This window comes from Engystomops pustulosus, chromosome 3 (genome assembly GCF_040894005.1).
Source record: "Engystomops pustulosus chromosome 3, aEngPut4.maternal, whole genome shotgun sequence".
Lineage (NCBI taxonomy): Eukaryota > Metazoa > Chordata > Amphibia > Anura > Leptodactylidae > Engystomops > Engystomops pustulosus.
The window spans coordinates 148,263,343-148,287,808 of NC_092413.1; the positions used below are offsets into that span (position 1 = coordinate 148,263,343).

At 38.5% G+C, this 24,466-nt stretch overlaps 1 protein-coding gene across 1 annotated transcript in view; it reads right to left on the bottom strand.

Annotated features, from left to right (window-relative positions):
* LOC140122085 (uncharacterized) overlaps positions 1–24,466 on the bottom strand; it is a 70,238-nt gene that overhangs the window by 27,241 nt on the left and 18,531 nt on the right. The window contains exons 17-41 of the mRNA XM_072142507.1: positions 23,612–23,848; positions 23,286–23,405; positions 22,994–23,199; positions 22,796–22,865; positions 21,595–21,762; positions 21,301–21,414; positions 19,557–19,820; positions 19,214–19,360; positions 18,872–19,053; positions 18,584–18,764; positions 17,177–17,302; positions 16,920–17,042; positions 16,263–16,379; positions 14,940–15,176; positions 12,716–12,838; positions 11,318–11,440; positions 8,954–9,079; positions 8,661–8,786; positions 6,941–7,066; positions 6,470–6,595; positions 3,041–6,382; positions 2,396–2,520; positions 2,146–2,310; positions 838–984; positions 609–736 (exon numbers count right to left, since the gene is read on the bottom strand). Of these exons, the coding sequence (XP_071998608.1) occupies positions 609–736; positions 838–984; positions 2,146–2,310; positions 2,396–2,520; positions 3,041–6,382; positions 6,470–6,595; positions 6,941–7,066; positions 8,661–8,786; positions 8,954–9,079; positions 11,318–11,440; positions 12,716–12,838; positions 14,940–15,176; positions 16,263–16,379; positions 16,920–17,042; positions 17,177–17,302; positions 18,584–18,764; positions 18,872–19,053; positions 19,214–19,360; positions 19,557–19,820; positions 21,301–21,414; positions 21,595–21,762; positions 22,796–22,865; positions 22,994–23,199; positions 23,286–23,405; positions 23,612–23,848 (6,949 nt within the window). The remainder of the gene's footprint in view (positions 1–608; positions 737–837; positions 985–2,145; positions 2,311–2,395; positions 2,521–3,040; positions 6,383–6,469; positions 6,596–6,940; positions 7,067–8,660; positions 8,787–8,953; positions 9,080–11,317; positions 11,441–12,715; positions 12,839–14,939; positions 15,177–16,262; positions 16,380–16,919; positions 17,043–17,176; positions 17,303–18,583; positions 18,765–18,871; positions 19,054–19,213; positions 19,361–19,556; positions 19,821–21,300; positions 21,415–21,594; positions 21,763–22,795; positions 22,866–22,993; positions 23,200–23,285; positions 23,406–23,611; positions 23,849–24,466) is intronic.

The window sequence follows — 24,466 nt, forward strand, 5'->3', positions numbered from 1 at the left end:
AATGTGGTAAATATAAGAACATTTGATATGTCTTATTAGATAGAGAACATTTCTCTTTCTCCACAAAGCCTCTTTCCTGTTCTCCTATGTCTATTAAACATTAAACGGCTCATTTCAAGACTGAAATTTGTCATCAGTAAAGACTCTGGTGGTACAGAGAAAATGCATCCTGGTTCAGGTAACACTAAAACCTTTATGACACTTTTTGCAGTTGTAACTTTTTTGGTGCATCTGTCAACTGTGGCAAAAAAATAAGTACAAGAAAGCAGATAATGTGGTGATAGTCTCCACACTTGATCTTTGCTCACATTAAAATATGCAAAAATCTGTATGTGAGCTGCTAACACTATTTTACTGAACAAAAAGGTAAGTATTAAATTGGCATTTGGGAGGGTGGAGGGAAGAAGGAAAATATGCTGTTTTTACAATGTTTCGTACATTTACTTTTGCATTATCATTGTAAGCAAATGCCTGATTTCCCAGATACTTTATGTTAGCTTTTTTGCTGTGAATATGGGCAATTTTTTTAATAAAACTGGAACAAAAGTTACACTACACAATAGCAATGGGAGAGTACAACTGAATAAGAGATATTGAGTAATGGTTACCTGCAATAACCAATCAGTTGTCTTGGGTTACGATTTATTGTATCCCAATTCATTCCACCATCCTTAAATAGAATCATGACATATGACTGAAATCCATCAGTGGTCAGCACAGCCTGGAATGTGTTGGTCTGAAGGATAAAAAACATACCGGTAATATTAATAAGCTGAACTTCAAAAGGAATCAAGATGCTTTACTCGTGTAACTTTTTTAATTGAGTAGAGCTCAAACCTGATAGTCATTTAGTTTTGCTGGATAAGCAGGAACATTCTCCCATGTAATCTTTAATGTCCACTGAGCTGTGTAGGAAATCTTTAAGTTTTTGTTGATGTTCTTCTCAACTTCCTTAACAAACTCATTCTCTCGTGATGTGTATTCCTAGAAAGTATAAGAGTGTTAATCAGATATAAATTACACATTGTGTGCTATAATCATAAGTACTGGGCTGGATTTAAAGGGGTATTCCAACAAAAACATATTTCTTAAATGTACTCAGGATAAAAAAATAGCACATGCTATAATTCCCTGTTATTAACAGAAATAAAGCATTTAACAGATATAATTCCAACCTGTCTCTATCTGTCCTGGTGTACACAATTTCAGTTTCCCCTGGGTTCTAAAACCTTGATCTTCTGACTTTAGAGTCGGCAGCCATCTTGCCTAATGATGTGGAGCTGAGATATTCTCTGCTCCCTGCAGTGGCCCCTCCCCCTGCATTCCAGGAGGGAGCTCACACTGATACACACTGACTTCCTGCTGGCAAACATCAGCAGCAGCGAGAGAAGAGCTACAAGTTACAGATAACTTCTTTGTATGGGGAGGGGAGCACATTAGATCTAACAGTGTCTTGTGACAAAGCAGAGATGTAGGAGATACCATGTAGCAGGTAAATGAACGTGTATATAAACCTTGAACCCTGATAATCTAACAACATTATCAGCACACAGCATAATAGCACAGAGGGATCATGTAGTGTCTGCTTAGAGAGTTCCCGCCCACACTCTGGAATATTACACTGACCATCACTGAGTAATAAGAGCTAAAACAGCAATATAAATGGTAAGTAAGGGGTTAAAATGATCTTTATTGTGTAAACATCACTAGGGGATTGCAATTTGAGAATGTTCTTTCATGGGCAAACCCCTTTAAACAAAGTCAGCACCAAGGCAAGGGTTGGCACCAACACAGAAATATTTCATTGCCAAAATCAGTGTAGACCATATAGTACAAAACTACAAAGGTAATGTCAGAAAAGGGATACAAAAATGGGCAGTGGTCAGCAGAAGCTATAAAATAAAAATGAATTTATTCTGTTGTACAGAGGCTGACAAGGTCACAGGTTACCAATGGTACTACTGTGCAGAACAAAAGCATCAAGAACTGCACACAATAAAGAGATATGAGTTTCATATTTGTTATTTTATAGCCCCCCCTGCAGATGGCTGTAACTTTTTTGATTCATTTAAAAATTTTCCTTTAATTAAAAATATGAATTTTTTGGTACATATGTTGACTAATTAAATATTCTAGTAAACCTACCATAAAGTAAGTAGCTCCACCTCCTTTGGATAAGTCTGCATCACTCCAAAACACAGCAATAGAGGCCACATCATATTCTTTACTATATCCATTGACTGGTGGGTTAGGATAAGAGATTTTGCTATTTTTGGATTTTGGGAACACAATTTGACCATTATCTGTGTACTAAAAAGAAAAACACCAAAATAAATGTTACTTTTAGATGATCATTGAATGATATAGATAATAAATCCCAGTGAACATTACTTACATAGATAAAATTCCTCAAACTGTTTCCGAAAGGAAAACTTATACTTGGCTGGAACACTTGAGAGGTAAAGTCTATGGATCCTGGGTTGTAGGAGGTATCATTTTTATATGGAAAAAGGGCCACAGCTACAATAAAAAAGATGCCATATTATGATAATATTCCCCCAAAAATCACTGAAATGTTTTAATTACATTATTTGTGTGTTCTAAAATATCAAAGAACATTAGTTTGTTCCATATTGCAGATACAGAGAAAGAGCTTTGTGATCTGAGAAATATATGTGGCATCATACATTTGGGTCTTTGTTATTTGCTTCATGGTTTTTTTCTAGTATTTCTTTCTAATAATGAAACTCAAGTTGCAAAAGGAATTTTTTTACCAAATTATTGATGTTATTTTAGTGTATGCTGCACATCACAAGTCAAGCTTATCCTGCTTCTCCACTTGTTAATATAAACACAATGTTTTCTAGATTACTGAAGATTCTTACAATCTATGGGGGTCCCAGCTGTAAGAAGCTAAAAAATCAGCCCTTTTTCCCTTATCCTGAGGATGTGGGATAGCATGCAAACTTTATACAACCCCTTTAAGTCGGCACTTTGGCACAAAAAGCTTAGATGTTCCCCCCAAAATTCAAGTACTTACCAGGAGTCAGACTTGCACTGGTGCTTGAAGAAATTGCAGTGGTAGATGATGACATTGTGGTTACTGTAGTTGATGATGTTGCAGTTGATGTACTGGGAGTGGTACCACTAGATACAGAATTGGTTGTTGGAATAGCAGATACTGTTAATTGTTTGGTTGTAGTTGTTGAATTTGTACTTGTACTAATGGCAGAGGAAGTGGTGGGAGCAGGTGTGCTAATGGAGGTCTGGTTGTAAAACGTTATTGGGCTCGTAGAGGCATTTGTACTAGGAGAGACAGTGCTTGTGTTAGTATCAGCTACATAATTGGCTGTCTGATTAGGAGATGCTGTTACACTTGTGGTGAGAGTTGTTGGATTTGCTGTAGTACTGATGGCAGAGGAAGTGGTGGGAGCAGGTGTGCTAATGGAGGTCTGGTTGTAAAACGTTATTGGGCTCGTAGAGGCGTTTGTACTAGGAGAGACAGTGCTTGTGTTAGTATCAGCTACGTAATTGGCTGTCTGATTAGGAGATGCTGTTACACTTGTGGTGAGAGTTGTTGGATTTGCTGTAGTACTGATGGCAGAGGAAGTGGTGGGAGCAGGTGTGCTAATGGAGCTCTGGTTGTAAAATGTTATTGGGCTGGTAGAGGCATTTGTACTAGAAGAGACAGTGCTTGTGTTAGTAACAGCTACGTAATTGGCTGTCTGATTAGGAGATGCTGTTACAGTTGTGGTGAGAATTGTTGGATTTGCTGTAGTACTGATGGCAGAGGAAGTGGTGGGAGCAGGTGTGCTAATGGAGGTCTGGTTGTAAAACGTTATTGGGCTGGTAGAGGCATTTGTACTAGAAGAGACAGTGCTTGTGTTAGTATCAGCTACGTAATTGGCTGTCTGATTAGGAGATGCTGTTACACTTGTGGTGAGAGTTGTTGGATTTGCTGTAGTACTGATGGCAGAGGAAGTGGTGGGAGCAGGTGTGCTAATGGAGTTCTGGTTGTAAAATGTTATTGGGCTGGTAGAGGCATTTGTACTAGAAGAGACAGTGCTTGTGTTTGTGACAGCCACATAATTGGCTGTCTGAATAGGCGATGGCATTACACTTGTGGTGAGAGTTGTTGGGCTTGATGTACTACTGATGGCAGAGGAAGTTATAGGAACCAGAGTGCTAATAGAGGAACTTGTATTAGTGGCAGCAACATGAAGGATAATGGAGGTTTTATTGTCAAAATCTGAAGTAACAATGCTGCTGTTAGTTATGGGGGGTGTGGGAGTGAATTGATTGTCAGACACTGTTGAACCTGTAATGGTAGTTTTTGTAGTTATAAAAGAAATGTCAGTGCTTGGGTTCACTGTAGTGGGGGTGGTATTAGAGTCAAAAAGCATTGGACTTTGAGATGTACTCTGAGATGTTACTCCAGAAATGACAAAGCTGACATTACTAATGGGAGAAGTGATAGCAGACTGACTATCAGAGAGCATTTGATCTGTAGTGGAAATAATTGACTTTGAAGCCGGAGTAACAGGGCTTGTGTTTGTAGAAGGAACTTCACTCACAATGAAGGTCTGGTTTTCAGAAACTGATGGATTGCTTTGGGGAATTGTTGCACTATTGCCAGCTGTGACCATGCTTGTGTTGGTTAGAGGAACTGGAGTGGTGATTGTAGTTTCACTTAGGTTCAGATCAGATTGTGTTGGAGTCAGATTTGAACTTGTAACATTTACATCAGGAGTGACAGGGCTTGCATTTGTATCTGCAGTTGCAGTTGCGGTGGATGGTTGGTCTGTGGAATGATTTGCAGAGTATGTTGTTGCAGTATCTGTTGCTGCTGTATTGCTGTTAGGAATTGTTGGGAATTCAGTTGTTGCATTATTTTCTGGAGTGCCCATGCTGGTGTCTGTCACTGCCACTGGAAGGGTCATAGTGGTCTCATTCAGGTTCAAATCAGACTGTGTTGGACTCAGGCTTGAACTTGTAACATTTACATCAGGAGTTACATGGCTTGCATTTGTAGCTGCTACTGGAGCAGTGGTCATATCATTTGTAGAGTATGTAGCTACAGTGTCTATTGCTGTAGTGTTGCTGTCTGGAGGTGATGTTGGGAATTCAGTTGTTGCATTATTTTCTGGAGTGCCCATGCTGGTGTCTGTCACTGCCACTGGAAGGGTCATAGTGGTCTCATTCAGGTTAAGATCAGACTGTGTTGGACTCAGGCTTGAACGTGTAACATTTACATCAGGAGTTAAATGGCTTGCATTTGTAGTTGCTACTGGAGCAGTGGTCATATCATTTGTAGAGTATGTAGCTACAGTGTCTATTGCTGTAGTGTTGCTGTCTGGAGGTGATGTTGGGAATTCAGTTGTTGCATTATTTTCTGGAGTGCCCATGCTGGTGTCTGTCACTGCCACTGGAAGGGTCATAGTGGTCTCATTCAGGTTAAGATCAGACTGTGTTGGACTCAGGCTTGAACTTGTAACATTTACATCAGGAGTTACATGGCTTGCATTTGTAGCTGCTACTGGAGCAGTGGTCATATCATTTGTAGAGTATGTGGCTACAGTGTCTATTGCTGTAGTGTTGCTGTCTGGAGGTGATGTTGGGAATTCAGTTGTTGCATTATTTTCTGGAGTGCCCATGCTGGTGTCTGTCACTGCCACTGGAAGGGTCATAGTGGTCTCATTCAGGTTAAGATCAGACTGTGTTGGACTCAGGCTTGAACGTGTAACATTTACATCAGGAGTTAAATGGCTTGCATTTGTAGCTGCTACTGGAGCAGTGGTCATATCATTTGTAGAGTATGTAGCTACAGTGTCTATTGCTGTAGTGTTGCTGTCTGGAGGTGATGTTGGGAATTCAGTTGTTGCATTATTTTCTGGAGTGCCCATGCTGGTGTCTGTCACTGCCACTGGAAGGGTCATAGTGGTCTCATTCAGGTTAAGATCAGACTGTGTTGGACTCAGGCTTGAACTTGTAACATTTACATCAGGAGTTACATGGCTTGCATTTGTAGCTGCTACTGGAGCAGTGGTCATATCATTTGTAGAGTATGTGGCTACAGTGTCTATTGCTGTAGTGTTGCTGTCTGGAGGTGATGTTGGGAATTCAGTTGTTGCATTATTTTCTGTAGTCCCCATGCTGGAGTTTGTTACTGCCACTGGAATGGTGGTCTCATTCAGGTTCAGATCAGATTGTGTTGGACTCAGGCTTGAACTTGTAACATTTACATCAGGAGTGGCATGGCTTGCATTTGTAGCTGCTACTGGAGCAGTGGTCATATCATTTGTAGAGGATGTTGCTGCGGTGTCTATTGCTGTAGTGTTGCTGTCTGGAGTTAATGTTGGGAAATCAGTTGTGCTTTTTATTGCTAAAAAATTAAATTGCAAGAACAGTAAGTCAGATACACATCAGGATAGAACTGCCCAATTCGATGATAGTAGTCATCCATACTTACCAATACACTCATGCATGCCATCACCTTCAAATCCTGACATACAATGGCAGGAGAAGTTCCCAGGTAAGTTAGTGCAGGTGGCATTCATAGCACATGGACTAGTGATATTAGCACATTCATCAATATCTAAAAGAAGTTAAATAAGTATTATGATAAAAATGTAAATATGTATCATTGAACAGAAATATTATGCAGAATTTATTTAGTACTATGAGAAACTGTCTAAAGGTGATGATACTAGGAGGGAGTCTATCAGATGTTTTGACCCCCTTTAAACTGTACTAGACAGCTTAGGGGTTACACAGTTAACCATGTTCCTGGTTACTAAAATAGGTTTTGATCTACCTCTTATTGCAAGTGTTTCTTTACTATGAATCATTCCTGGTTCTCTGCATTGAATGCTTACAAAATCCGTCTTGAGTGAGGGATCAAAACTGCAGAAAGACTGTCCTTGAAATTGTTCATACTCACCGATGCACTCAAAGTTGCCTTCACCTTCAAATCCAGGCAAACAATAGCAGGAGTAATTCCCTTGTAAGTTAGTACACGTAGCATTTCCAGCACAGGGACTTGTTATGTTTGCACATTCATCAATATCTAAAAGATAATACACGTAACTAAATATGTAGTCTAGCGTATTACACAAGTGACCGAATGTGTTCAAGTCCTAATATAAAACTTACAAAAAACATTAATAGTTAATTCATCATTAAAAAAATAAAACATAGCAGTAAAAGTTAAGAAAATGATAAAACTTATAAAGAAAACTGTGTGTATTGGGGGAGATTTATTATTGTGTTGTTGAATAGAGCAGTGCAGAGCTAAAGCACACAGTTCTGAGCATTCTAAGCAAAAGAAATCATTCCAGATGATAAATATTAGATAGCATGAGACTGTGTGAATCTGCATGAAGTTATTCCAAATTAATGCACAACTTATTTTTTTTGGCTCAAATTCACTCCCACTTTCCGCAAGACCCCTTTTTCATATGAGTCGGAAAAGTCTAAAAAGCCTAAAAAGGTCTAAAACCCGCAATAAGTGTGGCACAAGGCATTTCAGAAATTTCATGGCATATTAAATGGTGTCACTAGAAAGTACAATTGGTTACGCAAAAAATAAGCCGTCATATGTCTAGGGTTAAATAAAAAAAGATATGGTTTTTAAAAGGAGGGGAGCACAAACTGAAATGCAAAATAGAAAAAGGGCAACTGCGGAAAAGGCTGAAGACCTAAATTAGAGTGATGGATAAAAGATTAGGTATTAGATTATAAGTATACTAATGTAGAAAAACTTCTACATACAGGTATAGGGGGATATTTATCATACGCTGGTGCTTGTGCATCTTCGCAGCGGCATACATCAAGAGGCTTCCACGTCTTGATGTATTGAGGCGGGAGGCTGCGCAGCATTTATTCTACACCAGACAGGGCATGGCATAGAAATAAACACAGCGGCCAACTTTTCACATGTGAAAAGTCACCGGCAGCACCGAGTGCACCAGCGCGGGAACAGTAACGCCCTGCGGCGGCCCACTCCCGGCTGTGCCCTCCTCTCGGCCTGCCGCACAACCCTTTCATGCCCCTTCACGACCCACTGACGTGAAGGTGTCGGGGAGGGCTAAATAGTCGCAAGTGCTAGAAATAAGCTAGCATTTGCGATTATTTCAGGGCCTTTGCGCCACGCCAGGTCCAGATAAATATGCCCCATAATGTATACATCTATCAACGGGCCATATTTATTAAAAGTAGCACCCGTTGAGTTTGCAGGGTTCCCCAGATTAATTAATCTCGAGCACCCTGCACTGCCTGGGAAGTGTGCACCAACTTATTTTGGTGCCTCTTTAACATGCAACACACCTTTAGCGTGCAACACAATTCTGCCAAATCACAGCAATAAATGTGGTGCATGGTCTGACTCTGCACCACAACACCCCTTTATGTGCAGAATTTTGTGGCTTGTCGGACAACACAATACTGTGCAGGCACTTCATAAATACATGTGCAAGCAGTTTGCACATTGTTTTCAGTGCAAAGTCAGACAGAAAACTGGCGCAAGCGCTTTAATGAATGTGGCCCAATATCTGTAAAGACACAAAAACTCAAATAAGTATTTGAATGAATGTCCATATATCACAAAGTGTACCGTCACTACATAAAGTGTGTATCAACGTATAAAAAAATATATACTGTACCATCACACTTGGAGTTGTTCAGTTCATTCACTTTGTAGCCAATGTTGCAACTGCACATATGTCCACCCAGGAAACTTATACAGTTCTGTTCACAATACGTTGTACTTAGATGGCACTCATCAATCACTATAACACACACATATGGGCAGCTATTAGATTCTTACAACATGAGCTTAACCTTTTTTACCACGTCAGTTGTGAATAAATAAGGAATATTTTTTCAATAAAATCAAAATTTATTTACGTTAATAATTTTTTTATAACTATAAAGAAAAATCTATACTTTTGCTTACCTGTACAGTTAACCCCATCCCCTGTGTAGTTTGCCTTGCATGCACAATCATAGGATCCAGCCACATTAGAGCAGACAGCATTTACTGAGCAGTTATTCAAGTTAGGATCCAAACATTCATCAATATCTGACAAATAAATCAAATCAAGGTTTTTACAGAAAGGAAGATGATGACTTGACTTGCCAATAATATCAGGAGAAAAGCAAAATATTCAGATAATATCATATAAGAAATGCATTTTACTTCTATCACATTAGTCCATTTTTATATGCACATCTTGTGCTTCTGACGCTGTGCTGTAATAGCACGGCGCATCGAGAAGGGGTTAAAAATCGAAAAATAACTATCCCATATGGAGACGGGAAAAAATTTCCAAATGACTGTATCGACAATATTTTGCTATTTCACCACACACAAAAAGTTCTGTCTTTTGGAGTGCAGAGAGTAAAAAATTCTGAAGTCCTGAGACTTTTCTATTGATGATTATCAATCTACTGGTTAAAGGAAACCTACCACTTGTAGTGGCAGGTTTCCGATGGCAATACCGAGCACCAGCTCAGGGTGAGCTGGTGCCGGAGCTTATTTTAGTTAGTGTTTTAAACCGCGGTATCGCGGTTTAAAACACTTTTTAAACTTTATAGCCGGCGCAGGCAGGTACGCGCTCGGCGCTTACCGTGCACGCGGCTACATAGGAAGTGAATGAGAGCCGCGTGCACGGTAAGCGCCGAGCGCGTACCTGCCTGCGCCAGCTATAAAGTTTAAAAAGTGTTTTAAACCGCGATACCGCGGTTTAAAACACTAACTAAAATAAGCTCCGGCACCAGCTCACCCTGAGCTGGTGCTCGGTATTGCCATCGGAAACCTGCCACTACAAGTGGTAGGTTTCCTTTAAGGGTTTATGGGGTTTAGCTGCAAGAGCAGTTACTAACCTCCAGTGATTATAAGAAAATGGGAGGCTGTAGAAAATATACACTTTACCACAATTCCGTTCTCTTGGCCTAATAGAGTTCTGTATTCAGATATCTCTAACAGTTCTATAGAGTTGAATATGTTGTTGATTTAGCATGTGAGCTATTGCTCCATTCGCACAGTGAAACATGCAGCCTGAGCAATGCATTGTTGCTTCTTCTTATTCATATATAATGCAAGGAGTCCCTGTCTTCCACAGGATTACTGTCATATACTGTAACCATGGGCCAGATGTATCACTTTTCTGCGCTTAAGTGTAGTTGCTGCAACCTATATTCTGGCGCATTGTGGTGCCTGAATTATCAAAAGTTACAACCATCTGTGATGAGTTGAGCTCCGGCCTCTTATTAAGCACTTTACTTTAGGCGCAGTTTAGGCGCAATGTTAGATTCGGTCTCTTACATGTGATCAATCTACAAGCTCCTCTCTGCTTCTTTCCCACACCCCAGGATGGAAATGACCCTCACAGCAGAGCCCAGGCGTGTGACAAGTTGCACCCAGTGAGCTCCTCAGCAATGGCTTCTCCTGGAGGGGATCCCCCAGTGCTGATGTTCTGCTGCCCCCCTGTAATTCTAGTCAGTATCCTCCACAGACACCAGTGTGATCATCCTGCTACACGTGTGACACTTCTCTGTAGTATCTTCAAAATCCTACGAACTTCTCTTCTCTGCTGCTCTGAGCTGAGGCTTCTGCAGATTGTTTTGTAAATAGAAGATCATGAACTGTAAATAAAGGCTGCACGTAGTGTCTGTAGTATGTGCTGAGCTCTGCTACTGTTTGCTTCTCAGTTCACACCACCTTCAGACTGGAGTGTTTTTGCGCCCATTTTTGCGCCTGAATGAAAAGTCGCAAATTATGAATATTATAAGGTGCATCAAAACATCTGGACTGGTAGGATAAATGAGGGAAACATGGTTATTTTTACTGCGCGGCTAGTTTGGTGTTTAGTCGCAAAACTGGCGCAAAAAAACCCAGACAATATGTGACAGTATGAAAAGGTGCAAAAACAACAGAAAAAAATAGTGATACATCTGGCCCCATGTTTTTAATATAAGTAAATAGTCCCGCAATGAGGAAGGGGCTCCTGGTCTCATAAATGCTATGGTACTATTTATCTGGGTCTGTAAACGTCTTTCAGAATGAGAAATACATTAAGCCAGCTGGTTATGTTACACTGGCATAATCAGATTGGCATGGTCAATGAATTCCTGTAAGTGTTATTAAGATGATAGTAAACAGAATAATTTCATACTCAAACAGCAAAGGCTCTCAATTCTTCTTAGCACTTCCTGCATGACATTACTAGTAGTTACTATGATGTAGGTTTCACTGCATGACTTCACATGTATTATCTAAGCAATGTAATATATTCTAAATGCAAACAAATTTTCTTACCAATGCAGCTGTCATTGACCATTGTGAATCCTGGCTGGCAAGCACATGTAAAACTTCCTATTGTGTTCATACACAGTCTTCCTGAGCCTGAGCAGTATTCTGGTCGGGAACATTCATCATCATCTATGAAAAAAGATATATATTGTTTGTTAGATCCTGTAAGAATGACAAGTTACCAAGAATTACAGTGAAAGCTAAAGGAAGTCTGAGGGGCATGCCGAGAACACCCCAATCGACTACAGGCAGTCCCCAGGTTACATACAAGATAGGGTCCATAGGTTTGTTCTTAAGTCGAATTTTTATATAAGTCGAAACTGTATATTTTATCACTGTAGATTCAGACAAATTTTTTTTCACCCCAGTGACAATTGGAGTTTCAAATTTTTTTTTGCTGTAATGGGACCAAGGATTATCAATAAAGCTTCATTACAGACACCTTACAGCTGATCATTGCAGTCTGGGGCTATAGTAAAGCTTCCATAGAGCTACACACAGGTCACAGGTCACAGAGGACAGAGGGGTCCGTTTTTAACTATGGGTTGTCTGTAAGTCGGTTGTCCTTAAGTAGGGGAACACCTGCATATTACAAAAGGTCTAACGTAACTGACATGTAAAGAATATTGGTAGCTCTGTTATATAATAACTCCTACATTGTTTTATATGATGCCTTATATATGATAAATTATATTGTACTGTCGCTTTGTGACTGTATAGGAGACAGAACAGCATGTTAGTCATACGGGATCTTAAAAAAAATCCCCCATTTAACACAAGGAAAACATAAGATTGATAAATTACCAAAGAAGCAGACAGAAAAAGGACAGGCAAAAACTAGCCAAAACAGAGATAAGATAAATGACCCCCATTGTATCTCATGAGACAATTATTTATACACTAATACTATGATTATATGCTTATGGGAAAGACTATCCAATGCTCTTAGGTGCCAAGAGATTTAAGGTAAATGACAAGTTGCTGTTTTCCACTGCAATCCTTTTTGTGTTATAGAACTTTAATGTACAGGCGGTCCCCTACTTAAGGACACCCGACTTACAGACAACCCATAGTTACAGACGGACCCCTCTGCCCACTGTGACCTCTGGTGAAGCTCTCTGGATGCTTTAAAATAGTCCCAGATTGCAATAATCAGCTTAAAATTGTCTGCAATGAAGCTTTATTGATAATTCTTGGTCCTATTACAGCAAAAAAATTTGAAACTCCAATTGTCACTGGGGCAAAAAAAAAAAATTGTCGAGAACTACAATGATAAAATATACAGTTTCGACTTACATACAAATTCAACTTAAGAACAAACCTACAGTCCCTATCTTGTATGTAACCCGGGGACTGCCTGTAATGTGAAGAAATATATTACTGTTGGTTTTACACTTCTCTTACCCAAACAACTTCCATTTATGAGGATAAATCCAATTTCGCATGAACATTCATAACTGCCAATTGAGTTATTGCATGTTGCTTTTTCACCGCAAATGGAGGCATTTACATAACACTCATCGATATCTGAAAAATATATCCACAAAGATATAAGAAATTAAACTGTTGTCATAAAGGAAATTTGAACCCCTTAAGGACGCAGCCATTTTGTAGCTTAAAGGAAACCTACCACTTGAAGTGGCAGGTTTCAGATGGAAATACCGAGCACCAGCTCAGGGTGAGCTGGTGCCGGAGCTTATTTTTGTTAGTGTTTTAAACTGCAGTATCGCGGTTTAAAACATTTTTTAAACTTTATAGCCGGCGCAGGGAGGTACGCGCTCTGCGCTTACCATGCGCGCGACCGTGTGCGCAGCTACATAGGAAGTGAAGGAGAGCCGCGTGCATGGTAAGCGCCGAGTGCGTACCTCCCTGCGCCGGCTATAAAGTTTAAAAAGTGTTTTAAACCGCGATACTGCAGTTTAAAACACTAACAAAAATAAGCTCCGGCACCAGCTCACCCTGAGCTGGTGCCCGGTATTTCCATCAGAAACCTGCCACTTCAAGTGGTAGGTTTCCTTTAAGGCTCAGCCGCATTTTTTGTATTCTGACCTGCGTCTCTTTATATGGTTATAACTTTTGAACACTGTTACTTATCAAAGCGATTCTGAGAAAGTTTTTTCCCCACATGTTGTACTTCATTTTGGTGGTAAATGTTGGCTGATGTTTTGTGTTTATTTACATGAAAAAAGAAAAATTATGAATCTTTTGAAAAATTTTCTGTTTTCGAAATTCAAAATCATTGCGTTTATCAGGCAGATAGATTTACCACCTAAATAAATTGCTGAATAACATTTCCAAATTCCAATAATTTGAAATGTCTGGGTAACTTATTTTGATGTCACACAGCTTAAAATTCGAATAACGATTTCCATATTTTCAGAATTGACTGTTTTGAATGAAATTTTACATATTTAACATCAAAAACCCCTACATAATCAACCCATTTTCTGCAAATCTGCGCCCCTCAAACTATCGGAAAAAAATGTTTTTAGGAAGATTGTTAACTCCTTGAGATCTTCATAGTAATTAAGTCAAAATGGAGGTGAAATTTAGAATGGTCAAATTTTTTTTACTTTTTTTTTTGGTGTTCACCATTCAGATGGGAAGGAGCGCCCTGCAGCTGCCAAGATTTTAGTTTTCTCATTGGCTCCTTTTCTAGGCTATACCATTTTTTTGTTATTGGGGCCATGTGATGGCATTTTTTTGCGGGATGAGATGCTTTTTACAGTGTGACCATTTTTGGGTTGGTATTCTCTATTGTTGAAAATTTAGGAACCTTTTTTTGAGGGCAGGAGTAGAAAAGCATCAATTCTGTACTGGATTTTTTCCTTTTTTTGGGTGTTCACTGTATAGCCTAATAATCATGTTATTTTTATTCTATGGGTCAATACAATTACGGAGATACCAGACTTGAATATATTTTCTTACGTTTTACTAAATTTGCCAAATAAAACGCTAATGTGGGGAAAAATCTATAATTTTTGCATCGCCGTCTTCCAAGTGGCATAACATTTTTACTTTTATGGCTATGGAGCTGGTTGAAGGCTTGTTTTTTGCAAGACATATTGTACTTCGCAAGAGTATCATTCTGGAGTACATACGTTTTTTTATCACTTTTCATTGCATTTTTTGTGGGATTCATTAGGTAATTTTTGGTGGGTTTTAACAGTTTTTTTTAAGGCATTCATTGTGGGGGTTCAATAATTATTTACTTTTATTCTATGGGTTGTTACGGACACAGTGATCATCTGATTGCTTGTTCATGATAATACTCTGCAATACTGATGTATTGCAGGGTATTAGCTGTGTCAGCCTATGCTCTTGCATAGGCTGACACAGTGCCTTTAAGATGATGCCATAGACGCTATCTAACAGACACTGACCTCAGGGCTGCAGGGGAATGATCGGTGACCCCCCCCCCCCCCCGAAGACGGCGTGGGGGTGTGTGTGAATGTTAGGGGGAAAGGCCCCCAGAAGGCAGTTTAAATGCTGCGGTCGCGTTAAATCACTGCTCTCAGCGTCCGAGCTGAGCGCTAAGGGGTTAATAAAGGAGACAGTACTGCTATGGTTATGATTATATGTTTGTTTAAAATAAAGAAAAAAATTGTATTTCAATTGATATACTCACCAACACATTCTATTCCATTCCCTGTGTAACCATTCCGGCATGTACAGTCATAGGAGCCATCGGTGTTGGTACAGTTTGCCCAAGCACTGCAGTTGTTAGTTGTTGAACATTCGTCAATATCTGTGCAGTTCTCACCATCATACCCTTTCTGACATTTACAGTCATATAAACCAGGCATGTTTATACAGTGCGAATGCAGAGGACAGTCAGTGATATTTTCCAAGCATTCATCTATATCTGTGATGTGGCATAAAAAAACCCTGATTAAAGACCTTAAGAGCTGTGCCATGTGTTAAGTCAAATGCATAAGATGTTGTCAAAAATATAATGAAATAGTTAGTTAATTTTTTTTTGTAGTAAAACTTAACAGCAATAAAACACTTCTTGATGAGGATATTTGTTATGACAGAAAGCAATGTTTTTCTGTAATGATTATTCATATATATTCTTCAGTTGTTATCCGTAGGGCACAATAAGCATAATATTTGACATATGGGACAAAGTTAAAGGAAATCAACCACTTGCCTTTGGTAGTTTTTAGCCAAAGTCAGGGACACATCAGCTTGCAATGCATATGTAGGATCTTCTCTTCTTTTGGTAAAACTTTATTATTCCAGAGAAAACTTAGTTTTAAAATTATGCAAATTAGCTTCTGATGCAGAGTATCATGCTACTTCTTTCCCTAATTATTCACGCTGCCTTGCTTCGCTTATCAGCCCTCCCCCCTCTCCGGCAGAAGCAGCTGCTCTTACTGAAGACAGTGAGCAGCAGGCTGTGCAAGACTTTTTGAGAACCGGCTGGCGTCACCGGTTCTCAGAAAGGAGAATCAGTTGGAGGGGGAGGTCATAAGCGGAGCAAGGCGGAATTAATAATTAGGGAAAGTAGAAGCCAATTAGCATAATTTTAAAACGTAGTTTTCTCCAGAAAAATAAAGTTTTCTGCCTAAAGAAAAGAAGATCCTACGTTACATACGTAAATTACCAAGGCCAAGTGGATGATTTCCTTTTATGTCTAGACTAGAAAATATATGTTTCATGTTAATGAAAATGATCCCTCCTAATTCAGTCAGAGGATGAATGGCTATAAAAAGTGTCTTCTGCTCTGGAATAACCTTACATGCCAATGTATCCATTCACTAAAAAGTCTAAAAACTAAAGAAGCTTCCTTGAGTCATTGACATACCTCACCCATAGAATACAGTAAATTATCAGTGTCCGATCTGGTTACAACTGGGCCTTTCTGCCTTTGGTGTTACAGGGTCAATTATGGAAATTTTAAAGATATGCCCAATATCTATCTAGAACATCTTTCATTTAATCGTACCTGAACAGTTTATTCCGCGATATCCTTGTAGACATTGACATTCAAAAAAGCCATTAGCATTTACGCAGACTGACTGATTTGGACAAAAGGTTGTATTGAGAGAGCATTCATCGATATCTGTGGGAGAGTATAGTTATTCCATTAGTGGACTATAGAGCATATATTCAAAAGTAAAAAGGTAAGATATTTATATTTTACAAAAGATGTTTGCTAAGATTTTGAATATTCAGCATAAAAAATCTGTGTAGACAACACAGCATTTCCATACAAGTAATTTCAAACTACGAAATCAATGAAAGACAAGAGTTTTAAAGTAATTCTGAATACAGATCTATGCAGGAGTTTAAAGAGTTCCATTTCTCACTTAAAGGACTAAATTAGGATTGAAATTCAGTTTAGGATTAGCTTCATTTTTCCACAGCCTCAGCCTCACACTATAAGTATAGATGATATCTTTCCTGGTATGCATTGCCCTTCTAGAGATTGCTTGTGTCATAGCACAGGCTATTTATGCATAGTGTCAGTGTATCATTTCACTCTTTTAGATAAGATGAATAATTGTGATGGAAGAACAAAAAAGACAAATTTTACTGAATAATGACATGTATAAAACTGACGCAATGAAAGAAAAATTAGTTTTTCTTAAATCGATCTTACCAATGCAGAGTAAAGTTGGATCTCCTTCATATCCAGCTAAACATTCACAGGAATAATTTCCAGGTAAGTTTGTACACTTGGTATTATTAGCACATTGGTTTGTTCTATTGCACTCATCAATGTCTGGAAAGCAGAGCAAATAATATTTTTATAGAATTCTGATCATTAATAACCATTATGTTTTTGTCACCCAATTTAAGTGGTTCAACAACATCCCACTAAATCCCTTTTGTACAACCATGTAAATGGATAAGTACCGTTACACTGGAAGCTGTTCATTGCATCCACTTCATAGCCGGACTCGCAGCTACAGTTGTATCCACCCAAGTAATTGTTGCAGATTTGCTGACAATTTGATGTTTTATCATAACATTCATTGATATCTAGAAAAAAAATTGATGAAAAATTTGATAAATGAACATATTGATATCTGGTTATCGACTCTAAAGAAAATGGCACCATGTTTGTCATGAAGAATTAAAGCCCATCACCATTTAAGTAATAAGGACAGACTTCATGGAGGGGGATTGTTGTTACAAGATGTGCAAGATTTATGAAGTACATTTTTTTTTAAATTTAAATGTATGCACAAACTCACTCCAGTTCACCCGGCATAGGAAATACTTAGGAATTAGCATAATTCATGTACAAATGGTTTCTTAAAATATAAGCTAATATGTAATTAGTTATTTAAAATTTTGCTCCCCCTAGCAGAAAAATACTGTGGACATACACAGTAATGAAGAATTAAAATGCGCTGCCCTTCAATCAGTCATTGATTGCGCTGCCCTTCAATCAGTCCTTGATTTTCTGCATGTGGAGCAGACACAGATGGCCGCTGGTCACATGTCCACATCACATGTCCTACACCTGCCTGGGCAGGTCATGTGATCATCACTATGTTTGGCTGTAGTTGGTTGTTTGCAGTGCAGCCATTATGGGCAATGTTGTATGAGATGTCATCTCAGTGAGGCAGTTACAGACATCATTACTATGTCAACAGAGCAAGAAAGTCTATAACATCATCACTGGGAGCAGAGCACAAGAGGGAGGAGGAGTTACTGAGAACGGATCATGAGACTTGTAGTTTCCAGTGGCGGCCATTTTGGTGATAACTCCGCCTACTTTAAAAAGCCCATAACATTTTGTGAATCATAAAATCAAACTATTTAAGCTCCATTTAGTGACTAATGACATTGAGTTTTGTTATATTTATTGATAGCATTATGCATTTTTTTTATCAGACGTTCATATCCCCGGAATATCCCTTTAAGCCAAATTCAGATTCAAATTCAAATTCAGATCTCATATTCCACATTTATCAAGCAGTCTAAGCCACTGATATATCTGACATCCAAAGAGCTCCTAAGAGCTACTATTATGATAAAACATTTTTTTCAATTTTGTATAATTGTTTGACCTCTAATGCATTTCAATGCACAGGTACAGTATATCCAAAAGGGCTTCACATTTTGTTTCTTAATTTTTCCTCTTAGAGGCCAATTCCAAGCTGCTAGATAGTATGCCATGTAGTTCACAAAATAAAAGTTTGTACTAGGATAACATCTGCTTCTAACCTGTTCATTATCTAACACATCAGTATGATCTATTGTATCGGAAATCTAATGGTGTAACCCTTAATTTCAGTCTAAGCTTTTACCCACCTGTGCACGTTATTCCATCGCCGGTTAGATTTGGGGGACATGCACCACAAGTGAATCCTATCTGAGGTGCTTTTAAGTCTGTACAGGTACCGTTAACATAACATTTATTTTCTGCACACGCATCAAAATCCTTTTCACAGAACATTCCAGTCCATGCAGCAGAACAGTTACATCCGGCTACCTACATTACAAAACATATAATGATATATTGGAACTTGTGTATGATACAAATGATTAACATATGATTCACGACCCACTGTAAAATATGATGTCTATCGTTCAATATACCTTGAAGGTCGTTGTCTCATTTCCTACACTGGTGGCACTGTCATAAAGACAGCTGCCATTGTTTGTACAGTTGCAGAGCACCAGGGTTAGACTCACTGCAGTGGTGACTTTGGAATCATTGGCGGCTATGGTGGCATTAATAGGTGCTGAACTTGTAGGAAACCATACCAACATCCCATTAGCTGTATATGGGAAAGAACAAGCACAGTTAAAAGCAGAATAATGTGTTCATTGTGGTGTACATGAGAGGGATATACTTAATAATACTTAGATCATGGGAAATTATTAGCCAAAATTGGAGAATTCGAAAAGCGAGTGACAACTTGTTTTTTTATGCATCACCTGTAATATTGATGTCAGTGGAGTCTGTCTCCAGAGAGAAGATCACAGTATCATTGTTATCATCAGAAGCGGTGTAATACACAATTATAGGCTCGAAAAGTTTGGTACTGATGGTACTGGGTCCAGTAACATTTGGAGGAAAATTATCTGTAGAAAAAGTAGCACTGTTAATCAATCTAATGAACACATATAGACCATTTTAGATTTATTGTATGTTTATATACAAAATCGAATTTGCAAAAAGAAACAACTTGTCAGAAATGTATATTCATAAACTTAAAATTAGAAATATATAGATATAATTATTGAAAAATATAAAAAGATAGAAAAGAATTAATCTCACTCATTGTGCTGCTTTGTTCATTTACAGTGTTAACAGCGTTAAGCGTAGCCATTCCTAAAGCTTCATTTCCCGTACTCAGTATATCAAAAATACACTCATCATTTCCTTGACATGTTTGATTTGCCTTCTGGATGCTTTCGCTGCTACTTGTCCTGAGCAGCTCATCGTAAAATTTTGGCACAAATGTGTTATTATTGTAGGTGTACCAGGATTCGCCGTTCGTTTCATTGTACATAAAGATGCTGTTTGATGGTGTTGTTTTCCCTAAGAAACAAAGTCAGTGATAAATAGAGACAAACACTTTCTGACTATAAATCAAAATTAATATGCAATTTGTGGCATATTAAATCATTTCTATATCTCTATAATAACTAATAATAATAAATCATTTCTAATCTACAGTATATATTTTAGATCTTGTACACAGTATGCTCACACAAAGAGTGACTTTTCATCCATAAGAAAATATATCTATTACGCCTCTCTTAGTCTACCTGTGCATGAACATGTGCATTGTCGTGCCACTAACAACCAATCCATGGTCTGTTATTTGTGGCCCATGTGTCATTGCCTTATGAAATCCGTTTAGGCACTGAAGACAGTATAAAAGGCTGCTTGAACCACAAACTTGGAAAGGTATAGGACCTGCTCTATAACTTTCAGTTTCCTCAGTCGTCTCACACCACAGCCACTAGTGTAAGCCCACAGAACAACATTTGTTCATGTTGAATGAAAATCAGTAGTAGATAATTACATCTTTCCTTTGTACCTCATCCATGTTAAGTACACACAGAGAGCGAGTGAGATTCAGCTCACCTGGATACTGCCAGCCAATGCCCCAAAGTCTCCTAGCACGGACCAACCTCTGGCATACACACTGGATCCAACATTAGAAACAATCCCGCTCAAGGAAAACTTTTTAACATTAACCTTTCAATGCTTTTTTATTTGTATTAAAAAAAAACATAGAAATGTATCCAACAAATGGCCAGGCTTTGCAGGTTCTGTCTTCCCATTTGCTTGTCCTTTTCTGGATACATTTCTATGTATTTTAAATATAACGGATAAAGTGTTTAAAGTTTTATATTGAGAAGCCTTCCTGGAGCTGGATTGTTTCTATCATTTCATTCATGTGATGCCTCCAATCCTGGTTTAAGCTCACACAAAGGAATGCAAAATCTGAGATGTTTCTGAAGATTTCAATTCTGGATTCCAAAATATTTCCCCAAAAGTGTATGAGCCTTCACGTGAAGCAGTCTATGGGGACTAAATATTTACTTGACAATGTAAAAGTACAGCTTATTTATGTCTGTTGCTATCAGAAATTATAGTAATAAAAAACTAGATTATGGCACCACTCTCAAAATATAAAACCGTGCTAGTTTTATGTTCTTCTGAACTAAGAGAGACAACTACAAGAAGATAGATTGTGAGTGTGCAGCCTGAAAATATAAGAGGGGAGATCTGTGCTGCTATCTTAAGCTCTCTTCAGATCTGGGTTGGATGCTATTTAAGATTAAAAAAGTTAACTGTTTTGTCCAGGGAAAAATGCAACTATTAATAAAAACCCAAAGGGCTTTAATGTAGTATGTTGGGTTTACTGGGCTACTTGGTAAATGTGTTTTACAGAAATAATGGAAAAAGCCAAAACAAGTGTCTACATAGCAGAATATCATACAGAATGTCGTCATTTTAGCAGTCATTTTAGAAGGCAAAAACTCCTAAGATTTAAGTAAACACTTACATGTCATCCCAATTTCAAATATCAGGGATTCATTGGGAAATTGTACCCCATTATATTCCAATTTGGTCCCATTTGCTGCCATAAAATCATCTGTTTTATCATCGTTGAAGATTCCTAAGAAATCATTTACATCAAAGTAAGTTACACAAAAATAATTCAAATATTTCATTCAAAAGGTAGTCTTACATCTTACATTATCCTAGGCTATTTCTAGGTGTGCTACACAGTAATGAGACTACAAGGAGAATACATTAAAAACTATTAAGGAAAAAAAGAAACTGGAATGTATCTTACCCAGAAGGCCTTCAGTTTTGTTCTTGTAGGAAGTTTCTAACATTGTGACAAAGCTCAAAGCTCCCTGATTAGCAGAAACTGTAATCGAGATCCCACCATCAAAAGAAGCTTGTATGTCACCTGTGCTTGTCTTCTCCAGTGTGATTTTGCTCACATATGTCGAGTTGTCTTGAAAAAATACAAGTAGAGTAATTTTTTACATTCACACAAAAATAAATTACATACCAAATGAAATATAGGTTATTCAAAGTTTATCATGACATTCCTAAGTACCGTATATACTCGAGCATAAGCCAAGTTTTTCAGCACAAAAATGTACTGAAAAACCTCACCTTGGCTTATACTTGAGTCAAGGAAGAAAACAAACCTTCCGATGCCCCCCCCCTGTCAGGTCCTCTTCACTACAGCGATGCTCTGGCATCAGCTCCGTGTCCCCAGGCGGTCCATCGCAGGGATTGTGACGCTAGCCACACGCTGACATTCTACTATGTGCGTCACCATCGGCACACACTATGATGTCAACGAGCGGCTGACATCATGATGCCTGTGACGGGCCGCTTGGGGACAAGGAGCTAATGCCGGAGCATTGCTGTATAGGCATTATATTGGGGGCAGGGGCTGCAGGCTATATACTAGGGGGTTGGCAGGCTATTTATTAAAGGGGCTGGCAAGCTTTGTACTGCCAGGGGCTGGCAGAGTAAAGGAGCAGGGAGCACAATAAGAGCAAAGTAAGGCTACATGCACACTGCCGTTGCCCGCCGTACTGTAGCACGGCGGGCACACAGCAGTGCCGGGGAAGAGGAGGGGGGGAGAGCGCTGCCCACTCCTGCCCTCTCCATAGAAATATATGGCACACAGTGCCGTATTCCGGAGAAGGATAAGACATCTCGGAGCGGGACGGTGCCGCGCATGTATGGCACCATACAGGTCCCGTAGGGTGCCGTGCGCCCATTGCTGTCTATGGGCGACGTATATCGGGTGTATATATGTCAGCCATATACACGTCCCCCATATGGCAATGTGAATGTAGCCTAAGTGGAGAAAGAGGCTATAGACTCGGATACATTTAACTCCAAAGTTTTTTTTTTCACTTGTACTATTGATTTCATAAAAAGAGTAGAGTTAGAGACCTTTTAAAGTAGATGGAAAAAATTAAGTTGCAATCAACTTAAATAATTTGTAATGTGAAGTGATATCTTACCTGGTAAAGGGAATTGAGTGCCATTGAGTTTTACAATAGTGGAATTGCTTCCCTGAAGTATCCATTCAATCTGCGGGGGGAAAAACAACTATGTTAAATGTTGCCATAAAATCATTTAGTTTAGTTTTCATTCAGCTGTTTTCAAAATATATCATTCAAGCAAAGTGCACATGAATAAATATTCTAGACAAACTTTACCGTTGTCTCATTTTGAATGATTGCAGCCAGCCCCACAAAATTGGTAGCTTGCGTATCATTGCCAGCTCTAGCTGTACGCCCCTGAAGCCTGAAGATAACTGTATCATTTTCATCTCTGACATTAGCCAGAATGTACTCTCCCAAGCCGTTAAAAGTATACTTTACTCCATCTAGTGTGTTGATGTGAGGGTCACCAAATAGGAAACCTAAAAAAAGCATAGTGTATTCAGTTTATAATTTAAAAGAATTGAGAAAAATCAGATTGAGATCTTGTTCACCTCATGTAACTTACCAATACGTGGTGGAATATATCCATAGCAGAAATCATAAGGTCTTCTCTGCCGATACAAGGAACATAGAAATGAAGAGCCAGAGTACCTGCAGCAGTTATTGTAGGGGTCTATTTCATTTTCTGTATGTACAAGAAAAATTTAACATTAGGGTAATATGTTGGCATTTTGGATGTTATCTAGCAAAGAAATAAAACAGGTGCTGTTATACGAATTAACACAAACATTTTATCTGTTAAAAATCTAAAACAATATTATATTGCTTATATCATTCTCACGTATGCAGTAATATACTTTCCATTGTTGAGTATATTAGTGTTATAAATACCTTTGTATTGGGCACTTTGTTGTTGTATTTGAAATTGAATATAATTGTAATAATAGTAATAGTAATAGTAGGGGTTCCACCATCTCATCCAGCTGTTTTCATATTCCCAAGGGGTTGGTAAGTATCTTTCTTTCTCTCCATAAGACAAACTTCCCCAATAATTGTAGTAACATCTTGTGCCTCCTCCATACCATGATGAAAAGGAGGACTGAAAAGTATAGTAGGAACTATACCAATCTGAAAGAGCAAAATAAAAAAGATAAAGTTCACATTAAGTTTATCATCATATTATAATTTGGCACCACAAATAATTGAAGCATGGAGTAAAGCAACCTTCTGGTGAACTGATGGTTAATGGAAAACCACCCTTTCACCTTCAGAATAAGGTTTCTGTCACACCCATTATAGCGGAAGAACATGCTTCTAAACTGCCTTTAGTGACACATGTAGCATTATTTGCATGTTGGATTTTTTACAATCACTTCACCTTTTCAATAATATCTGTTTTAGCAAACATTTACTGTGCATACAATTACTAATCTGAAACATTTTTGACTTAGAATTCTGCCTTGTGTTCTTCCGAAATACATATATTTGTAAAACATATAAGTGCTGACATCAGTGCAGGCTAAATCTAAATCAGGTGGCTATCTACTACTGAAGTACAGTGCAGAGACAACAGTATGAGATGCCGGTGGCCAAATTGGATCTAGTTAACACCCCTGTTAGGTCTTCATTATTTCCTTCAGTTATTGTGAGATAAAACCAGGAGAAACCCATACAAAACAGTTGCTTTCCATTATACCTTTCATCTGTGTAGTTGCTGTAAAGACCTGGACCTGTGCTGTGTGTTCG